Source organism: Danio aesculapii, chromosome 16 (assembly GCF_903798145.1).
Source record: "Danio aesculapii chromosome 16, fDanAes4.1, whole genome shotgun sequence".
In the NCBI taxonomy this organism is placed as follows: Eukaryota; Metazoa; Chordata; class Actinopteri; order Cypriniformes; family Danionidae; genus Danio; species Danio aesculapii.
Window position 1 is genome coordinate 39,161,246 of NC_079450.1, and position 18,775 is coordinate 39,180,020.

Here is an 18,775-nt window from a genome sequence, read left to right on the forward strand (position 1 = left end):
AATTAATATTTGAAATAAATGAATTAACATCTTGCTAAAATTGGAACACATGGTTGCATGACCAAAAAAAGTGAGGAAGAGTTTCAGTGTCATTCTGACAAAAGGAGCAATTTGTATCAAAGTTTGATCCAAATATTTTTTCAAGAAGTTTTTGACAGGGTATGTAATAATTTAAAATATATTTCCTTTACCTTATTAGTAAGGAAAAACTTTTGCTGCATGGACCATATTTTTCCCCACTTTAAATGATCGAAAAGACAGATTGTTCCAATGTGAGAGAGCAGGAGGGGTAGAGACAGTATTTTCGAGGAACAAAGCTCTTATTTGATAGCTTTTCTTTTTCTTTTTAGTAAAACAAATTTCCCCAATAGGCTTATTAACTGGTTCTGGAATGGTAACGGTTCATAGTGATATTCTGTTGTTTTTAAAAAGCATGTATAATCCAGTTATTGCAAACTCTTTAAGAGTTACCGGAATTTTGTATTTTATGCTGACAGATGTAATGTTACAGTGTTTTTCTGTGATAAGTTAGGGTATGGGCAAACACCTCAGCCCATGCGCCATTCATTCATTCTCAAACGAATTGATTCACCGACTTGTTCAAAAAAGAGGGCGCACTCACTCTCAGAGACTCTATCCAATGAAATGCTTCTTCACAGAATTTACTCGAACGCCATTGGCCATTTTTACAGTCAGTCACAAAACGAATGAAACGAGTAAGAATGACTCGTTCATTTAAAAATGAATCATTCGACATTGAACTCTTATCTGAAGGTTTGTGTACTGTCTGTAACAGCGAAATAACTGTGCTGTATTTTTGTAAATGTGTCAAAGGCTCACCTTGCACGTATGTGTTAAAATACGCGTTTTAAAATATAGGTCTTCATCTGTGTCTGCGTTTTTTATGTCATTCATGAGTTTATTGTTGTGCTTGGTTTACTCATTAACGTTGCCATTTAACTTCTACCAGAGTTTCAACACCAGTTTTACCAATACGAGCAGTGGGTGGACACATATATAAACACTGGTCTGTCTTTACTTGATCTCTGCGGTTTGAGAGTCCTCCATACTGCACTGCAAACAGTAAGTACTGCTCGTTGGTCTCTGAATGTCATTGAACTCCTTATAAACTCATGACTTTTGCGATCTGTGTGCAAGCTTGCGAGGAGTAAAATGAGCTAGTAATAGGCAGGACATTATCATTGCATACCTATGTACTTTCATTTGTTAACTATTTGACTGTTCCTCAAAACTAAGGTGACTGATACATTTAGTTTGTTTTACTAAAGTTTAAATGGAGCAGTCAGACTCTTACAACAGTTTAGTCACCTAATATGTGTAAAAGCAGCGGTATGGTTGTAAACAAATTATTATGTTGTGCAATTATGTTATTTTATTGTTGCACATGATAATTTTTAGTGTTTTAATGAAAATAATTGTGCTATTATTCAGACTACAAAAAGCCTTTGAAAGAATGTTACTTAATGTTACCAAGGCTGCTATTGTTTGAGCAGATAATTCACAAAAATCTGTGATATTTAGTATTTTTATTTTAATTTAAAGTATTTATTTTCTATATAAATATATTTTAAAATATAAAGCAAAATAATCAGCAGTCACTACTCCAAACGTCAAATGTCCCACATTGCTAAAAACACTATCAGGACACTAAAAAGTGAAAATTGGTTGTTTTTGCGTAGTTTCGATCAAATTCATTCTTCCAGTTTGAAAATAAATTTTGAAGCTACATCACGGAGATAAGATCATTGTGTAAATTCCAGCGTGGAGATCGGCTGTCTGTACCAGCCAGTACATAGTGACGTCATTGAATTTTCAGCACATCAGTTCATTTATTCATAAGAAAGACTTGGTTTAGAACCAATCATCTATTTTGAACAGGATGCAACTTCATTAATATGTATGATATAGCTTCGAAGATTGTTTTTACCTGTTACAGTGTTCAGACTTCAGAGAGACGCCACGTTGTGTTGCCAACTTCGCCAAACAAGTAGTAGAAGAAGAATTGTTCAGAGTCATGGGTCGGCAGGGTTGCGTTTATAAATGTGCCACAACGAAGGTTTTGTTTCCATTTCCCTACGATGAGAGCACAGCCTGCAAAAATATGTTTGTAAGGAAAAATTTTTACCCGAGAGCTTTTCGCATTGGGAAATGGTGAAATTCGTATTCGCCACTCTTCTTCTTTTTAAAAAAGGCATGGTTCCAATTTGCGTTGATTGTCCTGTCTCTTCAGATTTGGCAAATGTGCGATCAGTGTTCTTTGTTTATGTTTCTCCTGATGGCAAAGTTAGTTAGTATCGTTAGCAGTACTCTTTCAGTTTTTAAAGACATACCTTAGTCAAAATGATTCAGTTACTAAGTTTACTATAATATCACTACAATATTATGGACTGAAAATCCTTCACTTCCACACTAGGCATTTGCCGGTATAAGATTCTGCCGGTATGATAACCTTGGATAAAAATATCACGGCTTCATGGTATCGCGATGTTGTGATTACTGCTCTAAAATATCTTTTTTTTTAAAGTCTGGGTAAAAAAACAAAAACTGTTTTCCCATTTGAATACAATATATATTTAATTTTGTGAAAGATTTAAAATATTTTGGAGCAGTAAACATGTCAGGCTAGATAATTGAGATGAATCATTGACTTCTGCTGTCTTCATTTGTTTAAAAAACACAGATTTCTTTACAATTTAAAACAGCATCTTTGGATAACTTTTCTGCTGGAGATACTGTTGTCTTAAAAAAAATGTAAATAAAAAATCTTACACAAACCTTAGGAACGGTATTACAGAAAAGTTTGGCGGTTTTAAAACCTTGACTTTTCCGAACCGCGGTATGCCTTGAAAACGGTTATCGTCCCATGCCTATTCCACACAGCTCTCAGAATCACAGTCTATCTCTTCTGCATTTGTGTTTGTGTTGCTGATTTAGTGCACATTATGAAACCCCCCTTTTCATGCAATACCTTCCTTTTGCCTCTTTCCACTCTCACCTAAGCAAGGCTGGACTCACTAACTTTCCTGACTTTTTTCAAACTAGAGATGTAAACAACACCCTGCTGAGACATGGGGGTTACATGGCCCTTTTAAAATACAGAACTAAACTGTTTTATTACATATTAATATAGAAAAGAGATATTTAATTTGAAAATAATAATTATAAACAATAATTTTATACTTTTCTGGTTTTATGTACTCTTGAGCAAATAAATCACTGATAAATCACAAATAACTGCAACCTTGGTGAGCATAAGCAGTATCCTCAAAAACATTATCAGATCATAATGTTTCCAGTCTTTTGGCTGAAACTATTTTAAGACTAATTGTGGACCGCAAGGGAGTTTCATGATTGACAACTACTTTAAGTACACCCACAAACACACAATAGTACTTAAAATTAACTTGTGACATGATCATCTGGTTGTTTCCTCAGTGGCGGGAATTGGCAGACTGTCCACCAAGGGCTCAGTGCTGCTGCTGTGTGACATGCAGGAGAAGTTCAGACCCACTATTTTCCAGTTTACAAACGTCGTGAACAATGCTGCAAGATTGTTACAGGTACAACACTTACCTCAGTTTATCAGAACTACTGCAGTTTTCATTAAAATGTAGTTGGTCATATATTAAAGGATATGTATTTTGCAAAATTCACTTTTATATTATTTGTATAACTGTGTTTGCAGTGTACTGAGTAGTGTTACATGATATATCGATACTAAAAAAGTACTGCGATACCCTGCCTGGCTTTCAAAACGATTCCGCGTTTTTTTGGCCCGTTTCCACTGAGTGGTGCAGTACGGTTCGTTATGCTTTTATGACCATTTCCACTGTCAAAGGGTACCAAAATGCGAACAGTACACAGCAAAATCCTCAGAGTAAAATTTACTCAGTTCAGAGAATATTTGGTCCCTCTCTAAATTGAGGAAAATTTACTCAACAGCAGAGTTAAAGTTAATAGGTGCGTTCGACATGAAGCACAGCTGCAGCCGGTGATCGACGAGATTAGGCGGGGGCGGAGTTGAAAACGGAGCTGTCAAGCCGGACAGCAGGACACTTCGGGGCTCAAAGTTGCTGCAATCATGATGACCGATCACATGGTGTCATCATCATTTTTTATTTATAACAACAAAAGATTTACAAATGACACAGAATACAGTCTCTACAAACTAGTTCATTTTTAAACAATAAGGGAATTATGAATAAAATATATAACAAACCAATGAGAGAAATAAGGGAAACGAGAGGGTAATATAAGTTCATAAGGTATAAACGGCTAGACAGGAAATAAAATATATATATATATTTTATAATCCTAAAAAATCATTTTATAATTATTTAATAAAATAAAATAATAAAAATAATAAAATAGTTCTTTAACTTAATTTGTTAAAAAACTTTTAGGGTGTCAGGATCAATGATGTTAATTATTTTATTACAAGTCTGTAAGACTTATTTAAGTTAATATTTAGGTTATTCACTAAAATAAATAATTTAAATCGTTCATGCAGCTGAATGTAGTAAATCGTCTGTATAAAAAAGGTTGAAAATAAACCTGTGCAAACAATATAACCAGATTATTTAATATATTAACATGATTACTGCAGTAAAATATTTGTAGTTTTTAATATTTGCAGCCAAAAAAATAAATCTCTAACTACTGTTGAGGTAGATACACTAATTATTGATGTCTGTGTCTCTCTAAAGTGATTAAGATGCTCAGTGTGTTTTAAAAATTTATAAAAACGACAGCTGATGTCTATTCTCTCGAAAAACACTGAATTTTGTTTCTTAAATGATAAACCATAATTTAAATATAATTTGCAAACTCTTATCAAGAGTAAGGACATTTTCTTTTGTTGTTTTTTTGTAAAATGTAAATAACTAAAACAGTTAATTCTCAATAAATCTCATATGGACTTTTGTGAACGTATAAAGTCAAACAGGTTAGCTAAGTTACTTATGTAGGGGTAAATATTTTATTTTAATTTTTTGTGTGACCACCGTTACTAAGGACTGGATATTTATAAAGAATTTTGCACATACAGTAATGTATAGATAATGCAGGAAAGGACATTGTGATGTTTTGAAAAATAGTGTTGGACATTCAATGACTTTAATGTTCTCATATTTCCGAAAAACATTTGAAGTTCTAAAGCAGCTGTTTCCTTTAAAAAGACGTAATAGTGTAATTTTAAACTGAATTAGAAATGACGTTATTTTAATATAGTCAGTCGTGAACTGAGGTGGGCCGGTCTAAGGCTTGAAACTCCAGGGCTGAAATGACACCGGCTGAATAAGTGCATCATCCGGGTAATTAAAGTTCACTTATTATTTGTAAAGTTTTCAGTGTGAATGCACTACTTACACTATTTATACTACAAAATGGTGTAGAATAGTGCAGAAGTATGCGATTTGGGACGCACCTTACGAATTCGAACGTACTACTCGGCTCGCATACTGATTTTAGCGTACTGTATAGTATGGAAGTATGCGGTTTCGGACGCAGCCTTAGTGTTGAACTGTGGGTTGTCCTCTCACACCATTTTTTTATGAGATTATGCTTAAATCATGTCACAACAAATATGGGGGAGGAAGCTACAGGAACTCAAAGGGAAAAGTAATTGAGGACTTCATTTTAAAAAATGACCTGTGTATATTAAATGATGGATCATATACATACCTGCACCCAGGACATGGAACTTACACTGCCATTGATATAACACTCTGTCATCCTTTAATAGCTCCAGATTTTTCATGGAAAGTCTGGAATGACTTAAGTGGAAGTGATCATTTTCCATTGATTATTACCTCATTAGGTACTCAAAGACAAAGAACCCCAAGATGGAACCTTAAAAAAGCAAACTGGTGCAGTTTTGAAATACAATGCAGTGAGAAATACAGAGAAATGGATCAAGTAAACCATAATTCAATAGAAGTTTTTACAAATAAACTGATTGAAATTGCAGAAGAAACCATTCCAAAAACATCAGGACACCCATATCGAAGAAATAATCCCTGGTTTGATGACAATTGCAAAAAGGTCATCAAAGAACGGAAAAAGGCAGAAAGAATATTTAACAAACATCCTACGAATGAAAACCTCATTAAATTGAAAATATTAAGATCAAAAGCAAGAAGGACTATTAATGAAATCAAGAAACAGAGCTGGAAACAATACATCTCAAATTTAACATCACAGACGCCAAATAAGAAAATCTGGGATATGATCCGAAAAATGAAGAACAAAGAAGGTGGATCACAAATATGTCACATAAATAATGGTAGCACCCAACTAACTAACGAACAAGAAATTGCCAACAACCTTGCAAAAACCTTTGAAAGAAACTCATCCATAGAAAATTGTCTTCCTCAATTCCAAAGAATACAAAGGCAACAAGAACAAAACCAGATTGACTTTTCCTCTGATAATGCTGAAATGTACAACAAATCCTTTACAATGGAAGAACTACAAAAAGCTTTGAAAAATTCAAAAGACACTGCAGTCGGTCCTGATAAAATCCATTATCAGTTTTTAAAGCACTTACCCTATGATGTGTTGTATCTCCTTTTAAATATTTTTAACTATATATGGACATCTGGAAAGGTACCATCTTGTTGGAAAGAATCTTTAATCATACCAATACCTAAACCAGGTAAAGACCACTCAGATGCCAATAATTATCGCCCTATAGCCCTTACCAGCTGTCTGTGTAAAACAATGGAAAGAATGATAAATGATCGACTTGTATGGTCACTGGAGAAGGACCAAAATATTTGTAATTATCAGTGTGGATTTAGAAGAGGAAGAAGCACAATAGATCATCTTGTAAGACTGGAATCTTATGTGCGAAATGGTTTTATTAAAAAAGAACACACTGTAGCAATATTCTTTGACTTGGAAAAAGCCTATGACACCACTTGGAGATATGGAATTTTAAAAGACTTGTATGAAATGGGTTTTAGAGGACATCTACCTGTTTTTATCTCTAATTTTTTAACAAACAGGTGTTTTCGAGTTCAGATAGGAACAACTCTGTCAAATAAATATATTCAAGAACTTGGTGTGCCACAAGGAAGTATATTATCAGTTACATTATTTAACATCAAAATCAATAGTATTGTAAATGCTATTGGTTTAAATGTATTCTGTAGTCTTTATGTGGACGATTTGTGCATCTGTTACAGAGGAAGAAACATGAATACTATTGAAAGACAATTGCAACTTTGTATTAACAAAATGCACGACTGGTCAGTCAAGAATGGATTTAAGTTCTCCAGATCAAAAACTGTGTGCATGCATTTCTGTCAATTACGTTCTCTTCATCCAGAACCAAGTCTCTTCTTGGAAGAAGAACCTATAAAAATTGTAAAAGAAACTAAATTTCTTGGACTCACCCTGGATAATAAGCTCTCCTTTATTCCACACATCAAACTCCTAAAAACAAAAACCTTAAAAAAATGGATATCCTTAAAATTCTGACCACAACAAAATGGGGTGCAGATTGTACTACAATGCTTCGTCTTTATAGAACCATGATCAGATCCCAAATGGATTATGGAAGTATAGTGTATGGATCCGCTAGAAAATCCTACATTAAAATGCTGGACACTGTACATCACACGGGACTACGAATCTCATTGGGAGCATTCAGAACATCTCCTATTCAAAGTTTATATATTGAAGCAAAAGAACCATCGCTTGAAAGACGACGTTTAAAATTAGCACTCCAATATACTGTCAAACTGAAATCAAAAAGAGGTAACCCAGCTTATCCTTCAATTTTTCACCCTGAATATTTACAATTGTATGAAGACAGACCCAACTACATCAGTCCTTTTGGAATACGCATGAAACCCCACCTGAAGAATTTGGGTGTTAATATGGAAAAACTTTCATTACCTGATTTGAGCCATATTCCTCCTTGGTGCAACACGAAAATAAGAATCTTATGGAACTTAACCAAACAGAAGAAGTCCTTGACTCACCCAAATGAATACAAACAGGAATTCAAACAAATAACAGACAGCCTCCCTCATCATGAACACGTATACACAGATGGATCAAAAACAGACAAAGGAGTAACAGCAGCAGTGGTGTTTAAAGATGATGTCTTTGGTACTCGGATTCCAGGAGAAAGTTCAATTTACACAGCAGAAGCTTACGCAATAAATATGGCTTTAGATCGAATGGAAAGGACACAGCATCGTAACTTTTTAATTTGCACAGATTCCAAATCCTGTCTTCAAGCTCTTGAAGCTTCTAAGTATGATCACCCCATAATGTCCATGATTTTAAAGAAAATGACAACACTAGAAAACCAGAAGTTCAACATTATCTTCTGTTGGATTCCAGGTCATATGGGACTTCGTGGAAATGAACTGGCTGATGAAGCTGCAAAAAAGGCTATCTCCTTGAATGTGACCGAATGTTTAATTCCTCCTGATGATTTGAAACCCACCATCAATTTATACATAAACGAATCATGGCAAAGAGAATGGGACAACTGCATCAACAACAAATTATATGAAATTAACCCGAAAATAAATGAAAGACATTTAGCAAATTATAATTTCGAAACCAGGCATGATCAGACGGTCTATACCAGATGTCGAATTGGACATTCTAGGTTGACACATTCATATTTATTAAATAACGAAGAATCACCTAAATGTAATATCTGCCAGACTGCTCTCACCATCAAACATATTTTGTTGGAATGTAGAAGTTTAAATTCCGTTAGACAGGATTTTTATAAGGAGAGTACTTTGATGGACATTTTTAAAAACGTACCTCCAGGAAGAGTTTTACATTTTTTATCAAAAATAGATCTGAAAAACCATATTTAACTTTGAATAAATTTTTTGTAAATTTTATCTATTTATATTTTATATATTTGTCTAAGTAATTTATTTATTTATTTATTTTTTTATATAATACGAATTTGTTTTTATCATGTAATAGTTTAATGTATATGCATTTGGCCACGAAATAGCCATAAGTTGCTGATGTGGCAATAAATATGTAATAAATAAATCACAACAAATATGATATGCTGAGATATATTCTCATATCAGTATGGTCCCACTTATTTTGGACAGTCACACCACATGACAAAAATGTAAGTAGAGGTCTGCAAACATCATTTAAAGCAATAGGATGCTGTAATAATATCTTGTCAGAGGAACAACATAAATGTATATCTTTTTAACAAATACCCACATTTTTAGTAGATGATATCATGGACAGCTAAAAATGCATGTCTCATCATCCACCCCTATATTAGTATATAAATATGTAATTATATATGAATATGACAGGATCACTGTGTCATGAACAGTGAGGACCAAGCAACATCTCCAGGTTCTTTGAGAACCAGACCAAAAAAAAAGTTATGTGCACTATAATATTTTGGAAGAAAAGAAAATTATGGTGTAGTATTGCTTTAGTATCGGTAGCGTGATATTCAATTTAGGAATTGTATCAAAGTCAGCCTTTTGGTATCGTGCCAGACTAGTACTGAGTACATAGAAAAATCTATTCTGTGTGTTTGGTATTTTCTCTTTGCATCTAATTTACACATGTGACTGAACTTTGTGGATGGGGCAAGGAGCAGCTGCACATTCGCAATAAAGGGACAAATTTATGAATGGAAAAAAAGCATACATATACACACGTGTATGCATATATTTTAATTTTTCTTGTTACTTATTTATGTTTTTTTATTTTTATTTAATTTAGTTTTAGATAACATTATTTATCCACTCAAAACGCCCATTTACTACGGTGGCTGAGAGAGCTCAAGTTCTGCTTTAAGTTAAGTTTAAGTTAAGACATGCATATAGAAAAATACTAACAAATAGAAAAAGCATTTCTTTTAAATATTAAATTAAAATAATATTTTGTATATTTTTAGCCCTAATAATCTGACAAATTGCACAATTAACATTAAATTAACCACTTATTCTGAACAGGAAGCAGCTGTGTTCGTAATTTTTTTGTGCCCCAACACATTTCCTTTGTGGTCTGCACTATTTACAGCATGAATGTGTATGTGTTGTCAGATTTGAACTGATGATCATGTTTTCTCTGTTAGTGTTTTTCTATGTACATGTGTTGTTTTTTTTTAACTTGCAGCGCATTTGCGCTCTTTCAGCCACCATAAATTGCAGCATAATAAATGATCCATGAGGTATTTAGAACTAAAACTGCAACAACACATTGTAGGGACACTTGACACGTGTATTACATATCAGTATAACAAAGAGGCATACACCTGTAAATGTGCCCTCATGACTGCATAATGTATGTTGGCTACTGATTTTAGTAATTATCCATATCCCTCTTGCAGTCTTACATATATAAATTATTATTATTTTTTAAATATATATTTTATATATTGGTTTGTTTTTTTCATTTCAGGTTTTGCCATTTGAAAACAGAGACATAAAATGACTAGTTCAGAGAAATTATTATAAAAGTTAATGCAAAAAAAGCTGTTACACTCATTATCTTCGTATGTTTATATATTTGTTATGATTGGTCTAACATTTATATTATGGCATATAAATTATTAATTTAGATTTCATTATTGTGTAGTGGGTCAGCACTGTGGCTCAGTGGTTAGCACTGTCACCTCACAGCAAGAAGGTCTCTGGTTCGAGTCCCGGCTGGACCAGTTGCCATTTCTCTTTGGAGAAAGGGTCTTGCTCATCTGAGCCTGGTGTCTCTCTAGGTTTTTTTTTATCCTTCACTTTCGTGTTGTTCGTTGCCACTGGCTTGCTTGGTTTGGGACTTGTGGAGCTGGAGCTAGATTTGCTGTTCAGTGTTTGGACATTCAGCAGTGAAAATTTAACCACACTAAATTGAACTTCATCTCTGAAAACTGGACTGACACAGTTTCAATTTACTAGAACTTCAATGTTAAATCTACATTGTAAAAGGGCTATAGAAATAAAGATGAATTTAATTGACCTGAATAAGCCTTAAATTAAAGTACCTTTAGCACAAATTCTCTCCCTGATATGAGTTTTTGCAGGGTGCTGGGATGTCTGTGTTCATATTAATATGGGTGTAAAATCCCTTCTAAGTGCACCACATCAGACTATCCCGTACTTTATCTTGTAAGTTGCTTTGCTTTGATAAATGTGCCTGCTAAATGATTAAATGTAAGATTAATTATGTTTTCTTCCAGGCATGTCGAATCTTAAACATCCCTCAGATTTTAACCGAGCAGTACCCTAAGGGTCTAGGGCCCACTGTTCCTGAGCTGGGGGCTGAGGGCCTGAAGCCTCACACAAAGACCAGTTTCTCCATGATGACAGAGAGTGTGCAGAGCTCACTCAAGAGCATGGGAAACCCTCAGCAAGTCATACTGTGTGGCATCGAGGCACAAGCATGCATTGCGGTAATGTCCAATTGATGTTTTTTCTGGTGCGGTCACACATACCCAGATCTTCATGGTACTTGTTCTACCGTAGTGCACAGCCTTTGATCTCCTGGAGAGAGGAATGGAGGTTCATATTGTAGCTGATGCTGTGTCTTCTCGAAGGTATGATCCTCTTTTTTTTTAAATGTATGAAATGGAATATTTCCACCCCATTCTACTCCATCCATTGACTACTAGTCCATTTCAGGATTAAGTTCAATTATTTTTAGGGACCGAGCACCGAAACGGCCATTTTCAGGCATTGTATTTTAACAAACTCCTCCTAGGGATTTTATCGGATCAACACTAAAATTGGGTTTTGTCATCTAAAGGCCTTGGTAATGTTAAATTGTGAAGATCTAGAGTTTTCGTTGATGGGCGTGTCCGTGGCGGCCCCCGTAAACTTTGACAATTCACCACGAAACAGGTAGTTGTTATAACTCAGCCATGCATTATCTGATCATTCTCAAAATTCACACGTTTGATGACCGTCCTGACCTGAACATGTTTACATGCCAATATCCTGATACAGTTATAGCGCCACCTGCTGGCAACAGGAAATGTCATGATTTACAGTGTAACAAACTCCTCCCACAAATTTTATCGTATCAGCACCAAATTTGAGTGGTGTTATCTGAAAGTTCTGGCAATGATATATTGTGAAGATCTAGAGTTTTCGCCGAAAGGCGTGTCTGTGGCGGCCTCGCAAACTTTAACGATTCGCCACAAAACAGGAAGTTGTTATAACGTAGGCATGCATTGTCCGATCTGCTTTAAAATTCACATGTTTGATAACAGTCCTGACCTGAACACGTTTACATGCCAATATCCAGTTTCAGTTATAGCGCCACCTGCTGGCAACAGGAAATTTCTTATAACTCAGCCAAACAATGTCCGATCTACTTGAAAATTCACAGGTTAGATGAGATTTCTCTCCTGAAGACATCTACATACCAATATTGAGTCACAGTCATAGTGCCACCTGCTGGCAGCAGGAAATTACTTATAACTCAGCCAAACAATGTCCAATCTGCCTAAAAATTCACATGGTTGATAAGATTCCTCTCCTGAAGACATCTACAGGCCAAACTTGAGTCACAGTCATAGCGCCACCTGCTGACAGGAGGAAGTTTGGCATAAATCTGTGATTTTTCTCAGGTTTTTTAATATATATATCGGCTTAAATTATTATTGTCCGCTGTTCTCTGTCATCCTGAGGGCACGGGGCGGCGGGGAGCTCAGGTGCGAGGTCCCTTTAATTTTATTTGTATTCCAATATTTACAATATCAAACTATTTGGTTTCAAAATACCTGATCTTCTGCATCTTTAGGCGCACATGAAATCTGTGCATGCAGAATTCCACAAATTTAGCAGCCCATTGTTAAGTCAATCTATTTACTTATGTAAATGTCTGTAAATATTTATTTATTTAGTTTTAAATAATAATTTAAGTAATATTGACAAATATGTAGGCCCACACACAATCTGTGTGCACAGAAATCTGCAGATTTCCACAGATTTTTAGCCCATCATTGAGTCTATTTATTTACTTGTGTAAATGTGTTTAAATTTATATTTATTTGTTTTTTTTATTTATTTCAGTAATATTATTGACTAATATGTAAATGTACATAAATTTTTTTTAAATACAGTTTGTAAAGTAATATTTCCTGTCTTTTAGTAGATGTGTTATATTAGAGATTTGCTTTGTTTAACAAATTAGTGGATATAATTGGATTTGAATTGTAACATTAAATAAAAGTTAATAAGGTATTGTTTTTTTATATTTTGCATATTACGTTTTTAGTTACGACACTCCCAAAATAATTCCTCTGCATTAATCTGCAGATTCTTTACAAAATTCTGCGCTGAAATAGCAAAAAAAAATTCCGCAGATTCTGTCTAGCCCTACTAATATGCAAATGTTTATATGATTTATTAACAATACAGTTTGTAAAGTAATATTTTCTTTCGTTTAGTAGCTATATTATAAGAGAGGCTTGCTTTGTTAATCACAGAAGTGAATCTAAATAGATTTGCACAGTAAATAAAAGTTAACAGTTGATATTTTTTATCTAATGTTTTAGTTACTATACTCTCAAAATCGTTTTGCATAAATCTGCAGATTTAAACAAAATCCTGTACATAAAATGTCCGCAGATTCTGTCAGGCCATGCCTATAACCCTTCTAGAAGTTTAAGATCTTGTAGAATTAACTTATTGAAAATTCCTTAAACAAGGCTGAAATGCAAATTAAAATGGCCCCCTTGAGTTTGTGTGTTAATGAGAGAGTGTAGCCCCGTTTACACTAATAAGTTTTCATTTTAAAGCGCACGAATTTTGCTACGGTTACGCCTTCCGTCCACACTACCCTGGAGTTTTCGAGCGCCGAAAACAGAGCATTTCCGAAACGCTAACATTTTCGTTTTAAAACACTGCTGCTGTGTCAGTGTGGAAGGGAAAAATGGAGACACCTGAAAATGGAGGCGTGGCTGCAGACATTTGCCTGATTGGGGATTTTCTCTCAATATTAAGTAGCCTACACAAAGTTCAGTCTTGCATCCTTTTCTTCTAAGTTCAGACTTTGCAAGTTTGATATGGAAAACAAACTCCAGAGGACACTTCGGATGAACATAACAGTGTAGACTACTTTACAACGTCATTCTCCCTGGCCACGTTGTTTCATTATTTTAACAATAAAATTAAAACATGATATAAGGAACTGTCAATTTTCATTTTAATATTAAAAACTTAACAGACACCAAAAATGTTGAGGCGTCGTGTAGCTACATATTTATATGATCATCATCTTCACTGTATGCATATTTATAACAAAACGGAGCCTATAACATTATTGCCCCTTTCAATTTCAGTGAAAAATACAAACCATACCCTCTCTTTTGCTGAATATCAGTTTTAATAATCAATAAAGGCCATTATAAAAGCATAACGTACAATAAGTTTATACGATAGAAAATAAAGGCAAGCAATCAGACAAATGTGCAGAATCAGTGTATGTGGTTACATAAATTATTATATTAACTTAACTTTGCGCTCTGCCAAAACACGTGACCTGAGAACAAACAAGATGAATTAAATATCGCGTTTAACAAATATAGTGAGATTAGATCCAGATTGTTGAACCGTCCGACGTGCACAGCTCTCACCTGGGGTTCTGTGCTCAAAGCTTCCGCTGACTGCCTGGATGCACAGATGCACACATACGCTGCAGCTCACTGAAACGCCAGTGTGGACAAGGATCGTTTTCATTCTAAAACGCCACTTTAAAACTAAACTGTATTAGAGTAAACGGGCCCTGTATGGGTGTTTTTCCAGCATGGTGCTAGGATGCTGCTGGAAGGGCCTAGTTGGTTGTTCATTTCACTGTGACAACCCCTGATCAATCAGGGACTAAGCTGAAGGAAAGAATGGCCCCTCTTGACCAGTTCTTAATTCTCTTCTTAAAGGTAGTTTTCCTCAGCTTTTACCAACTATTGATTTGTTGATTTTCACATCTGTTTCAATTCGTCTGCCTATGCAATATTGAGCAGTCTCTTGTTATTTCTATTTCTGGATCAAATTTGTCCTATTTTTTCTTTTTATGTACAACATTTTGCTCCGCCCCATATGGAGACCCGGAGGGACGTGATGGTGGGGGAAAAAAATGGGTGGAAAAAAAAATAGGTGGGAGAAAAAAACAGAGTGAAAGGAAAATATATTTATTTATATAAATACGTTTTTGCGTTCCCTCACAAAGATGTTTTGCGTTATCGCACAAAGATGTTTTTGGTTTCCTCGCAAAACTATTTTACCACAAACACTTCCTGTTCACTTTATACATGTCAACCCTCCCGGTTTTGCCGGGATTCTCCCGTATTTTACCATTCTATCTCAATATTATCCTACCATTAAGTATTTTCCCATATTTCTTATATATTTTTAATCTTGAAAGCATGCTAAAATTAATTAATATCAAAATGTCTGCATTCACTTTCTTTCCATTAAAGCTGTGCGTCGATCATCACCCTTCATATGCAACCTCTGAATCAGCGAATGCATGTATAAGCGCCGACTGACGGACGCGCTCCGTATGATAAACTGATCCCAGATCAGCTTCTGTACACCATTTAAAGTGACACCTCGGTTATCAAACAAGTAAAGAGCAGCAAATGAATCTCTCGTTTTGTTTTGTTTGATAACAGAGCTGTCATTTTAAGAGTGCACAGATCTATAATGAAAGCATTCTATTACTTTACTAACTGTTTGTGCTCATTTAAGAGAAAATTAGTTGTGTTTAAAATATATTAATATATTATAATATATTTAACATATTATTAAGTGTATTTGTCTGTTAACGCAAAACATCCTTGCGAGGAAACACAAAAACTTAAGAATATATTTTCGTATCACTCTGGATTTTTTCTTCCACAAATTTTTTTTCTCCCATCCAGTTTTTTTTCTTCCAACCATTTTTTCCCCCACCATCACATCCCTTCCGGGTCTTTGTAGCCCCATGCTGTTTTGAAAGTGCTTTATAAATTAATTAATCAAAATTATATAGATGTATTTACATTAATGATGAAGTATGAAAAATAGTTTTAAATCAATGTAAACACAAGACTTCTGCATTGCATTATTGACTCACACCCACATCTTTTCAAACACAATCTCAAGTCAAAAGATGAATGCCACCTATAAGTGTTTTTTTCTTAGGGTCTATTATATAAGAGGAATTTTACACTGCTTGCTTACTGATATATTTTCTATTGTTAAAGTTGGTTGTTTTTTTCCTGTAAGATAGTACTTTAAGTGATTGTCAGAGTTTTGAAAATGCACAATGTTGTGTTTTTTAGTCAGACAGATCGTCTTTTTGCACTGTCACGGTTGAGGCAGAGTGGGGTGTTTCTCAACACTACAGAGGGAGTTTTACTGCAACTAGTGCAGGATGCCAAGCACCCCAACTTTAAAGAGGTACTGTACCTGTTAATCTGTCTGTTAATTGAAGTGTTCAGCATAAATAAGTACACCCCTCGCAAATCTATATTTTAAATTAATATTTTAATAGGAAGCTATACAATATTATATTTGTGCATATACATTAGATCAGTCAGTACTGAAGCCAAATCTGGAGCTTATCTAACAAAATAACTTATGATAACGGTCCAAAAACTAATACACACAAATGTATGTTATAGAAAAATATTACATACAAATTTAAAAAAGAGGAATAATCAAGAGAAGCAAAAAAAATTTGAAAAATTTAGTTGCAAATTTTTTTAGGTTGTATGTTTTTTTTTCAATAATTTGCTTGAAATATGTTTGGTGGCTAAAATATTATTTGAATAAATATATCTGTGTAATAAATCTGTTTTGTTTAAATGCACCAAAATACATTGCTTATATTCACAGAGAAATGGATAGAAGTATTCTTTTTCAAAATGGGGTGTACTCTGACTGTGACAATGTTATATGCTCATTACTATTCCTTAACTACATTTTCTTCTTATTTCAATAAATGTTAAAAGTTCATGTGTCCTGATGGATGTCTAGTAGTTGCATAAATATAATAAGAAAAGGAAATGGTTATTAAATAGCTTAACCTTTAATACAGGTTCCATTTTTTTTTGTTTTGGTATTTTTTTATTGGTGGACAGTAACAAGAGGTTCTGGCGTAGTGCATAATTGAGATAAAACTAGTATTTTATGTTATTTTTATTTGTTTGCACTCTTGAATTATCATTAGTTATCAGTGCATGACAAATTTAGAGAATAAGTGATTTTCTTGCTAAATAAACAGTTATCAATGATGGTTTTTAACTTTTTTAATATATTTAAAACATATAAAAATCAACTGCTGTTGTCCTAAGAAGAATTAAAGTGATTAAATAGTTAAAGTTATAACAACTGCAGTTGCATTTTGTACATTTGACAGCTCTAATTCCAGTTTCCCTTTAAAAGTTTAGAAAAAAAAATTTGGTTCTGTTCAGCTGATGAGAAAATAAGGTTGTAGAGCGTTTAGGGAACTACACCTTTTTGTAAGACCTCGAAGATTTTTTTGCAAGGGTTTTCTTAGCTCTGGTGGTAATTGCAGGTTGGTTTGTGTCTGAATGACAGCCTATATGAGAAATTGCAGAGGATTCTGTGTTGTTTGTGATTAAATCTGTGTTGGGCTATTGTTCTCATGTTCTAAACTGTCCTCTTTCGTGTTGTTTTGCATGCAGATCCAGAAACTCCTGGCTCACCCCTCCCCTGATACAGGCCTGCTGGCCTTCTTCAGCTCTCTATAGGGCCAGTCAAACACACACTACACCTTGCAGACATAATTACAGAAATTACTAAAAATCATCACACACTGTTCTGTCAACCTGTTGGACTCATGTGAGATCTGTGTATTTTTACATAGTTTCACAGAAACACAGATATTTAAAATGTTAAAATAAAAAAAAATAAAAAATAAATAAATGTGTCAGAAATGTTAACTTTTAATGGTAAGTCTAAAATTAGGTTAATTGGGTATCATAAACTATCAGTCAACATTTTTACAGCATTTGTGGTAACAATAAGATCTCAATAATATTAGCTAATGCGTATAATAGAAATAGGCTCAGTAGAGTTGCCCTTAGCAAAGCACATCCTTCAACAATGATATTGAATTGAACCAAATCATCACTGAATTATAACAAAATCTGCATTCTGTGGAACTGAATGTGCCTAATGTACCAAACCTGTTTCACACCGATAAAGCTTCATACCTGATTTAAGATTATTGCCTGTTTTCTTTGAAATGCTGATTTGATAAAAATCTGCATTGTATAAAATACAGTACTATAGAAATAAAAATGATTTGACTTGACAGTGAACATGTTACTTAGCAGAAGCACCGTGCTACACACATAAAGATAAGGATGACCGTCAATGGAAATAGGTCACCCGGAATCCCCTTTCCTGCTCCCAAAGCACACACACACAGGCCAAAAGGCCTGTCGAAAAGGGGTAACAGATTTATAAAACATAAATATTTCCAACAGCAAAACCAAATGTGGTAAGGGAACAAAAGGCCGAAACAACAAACAAAACAAAGTTCGCTATCTAATATTAAGCATCTCTTACCTAAACCAAAAATAAAGTTTTGTAAATAAAACAACAATTCTACCCTCCCTGACTATCCTAGAGAGGATACAACACACAGGAACAATACACACCAGCATTGTCAAAATAAGTTACTCAATATGTAACAGAACAATATATTTTTTATTATGTTGAGTAATCTTGGTAAAATTGGTTAATAAATGCTAATATAAATTAATATCCATTAAATAATATTG

The 18,775-nt window shown here is 34.2% G+C and overlaps 1 protein-coding gene across 2 annotated transcripts; it reads left to right on the plus strand.

The window, feature by feature from the left end:
- Positions 1 to 731: 731 nt before the first annotated feature.
- isoc2 (isochorismatase domain containing 2) lies at positions 732 to 18,211 on the plus strand. Of its 2 annotated transcripts, none has more exons than XM_056475985.1 (7): positions 732 to 774; positions 971 to 1,083; positions 3,457 to 3,581; positions 11,216 to 11,428; positions 11,502 to 11,572; positions 16,304 to 16,421; positions 17,672 to 18,211. In XM_056475985.1, coding segments are annotated over exons 2-7 (594 nt in total). In that variant the 5' UTR covers positions 732 to 774; positions 971 to 1,082; the 3' UTR covers positions 17,738 to 18,211. The 2 variants fall into 2 exon arrangements, with proteins under 2 accessions (XP_056331960.1, XP_056331959.1); XM_056475984.1 differs by having other exon boundaries at positions 762 to 847.
- Positions 18,212 to 18,775: the final 564 nt, after the last annotated feature.

What these genes read in the sequence shown, in the direction of transcription:
- isoc2 (XM_056475985.1), top strand. An exon ending in ATGCTGCAAGATTGTTACAG is followed by an intron (nt 3,582 to 11,215) that starts GTACAACACTTA and finishes GTTTTCTTCCAG; the next exon opens with GCATGTCGAATCTTAAACAT. An exon ending in GATGCTGTGTCTTCTCGAAG is followed by an intron (nt 11,573 to 16,303) that starts GTATGATCCTCT and finishes TGTGTTTTTTAG; the next exon opens with TCAGACAGATCGTCTTTTTG.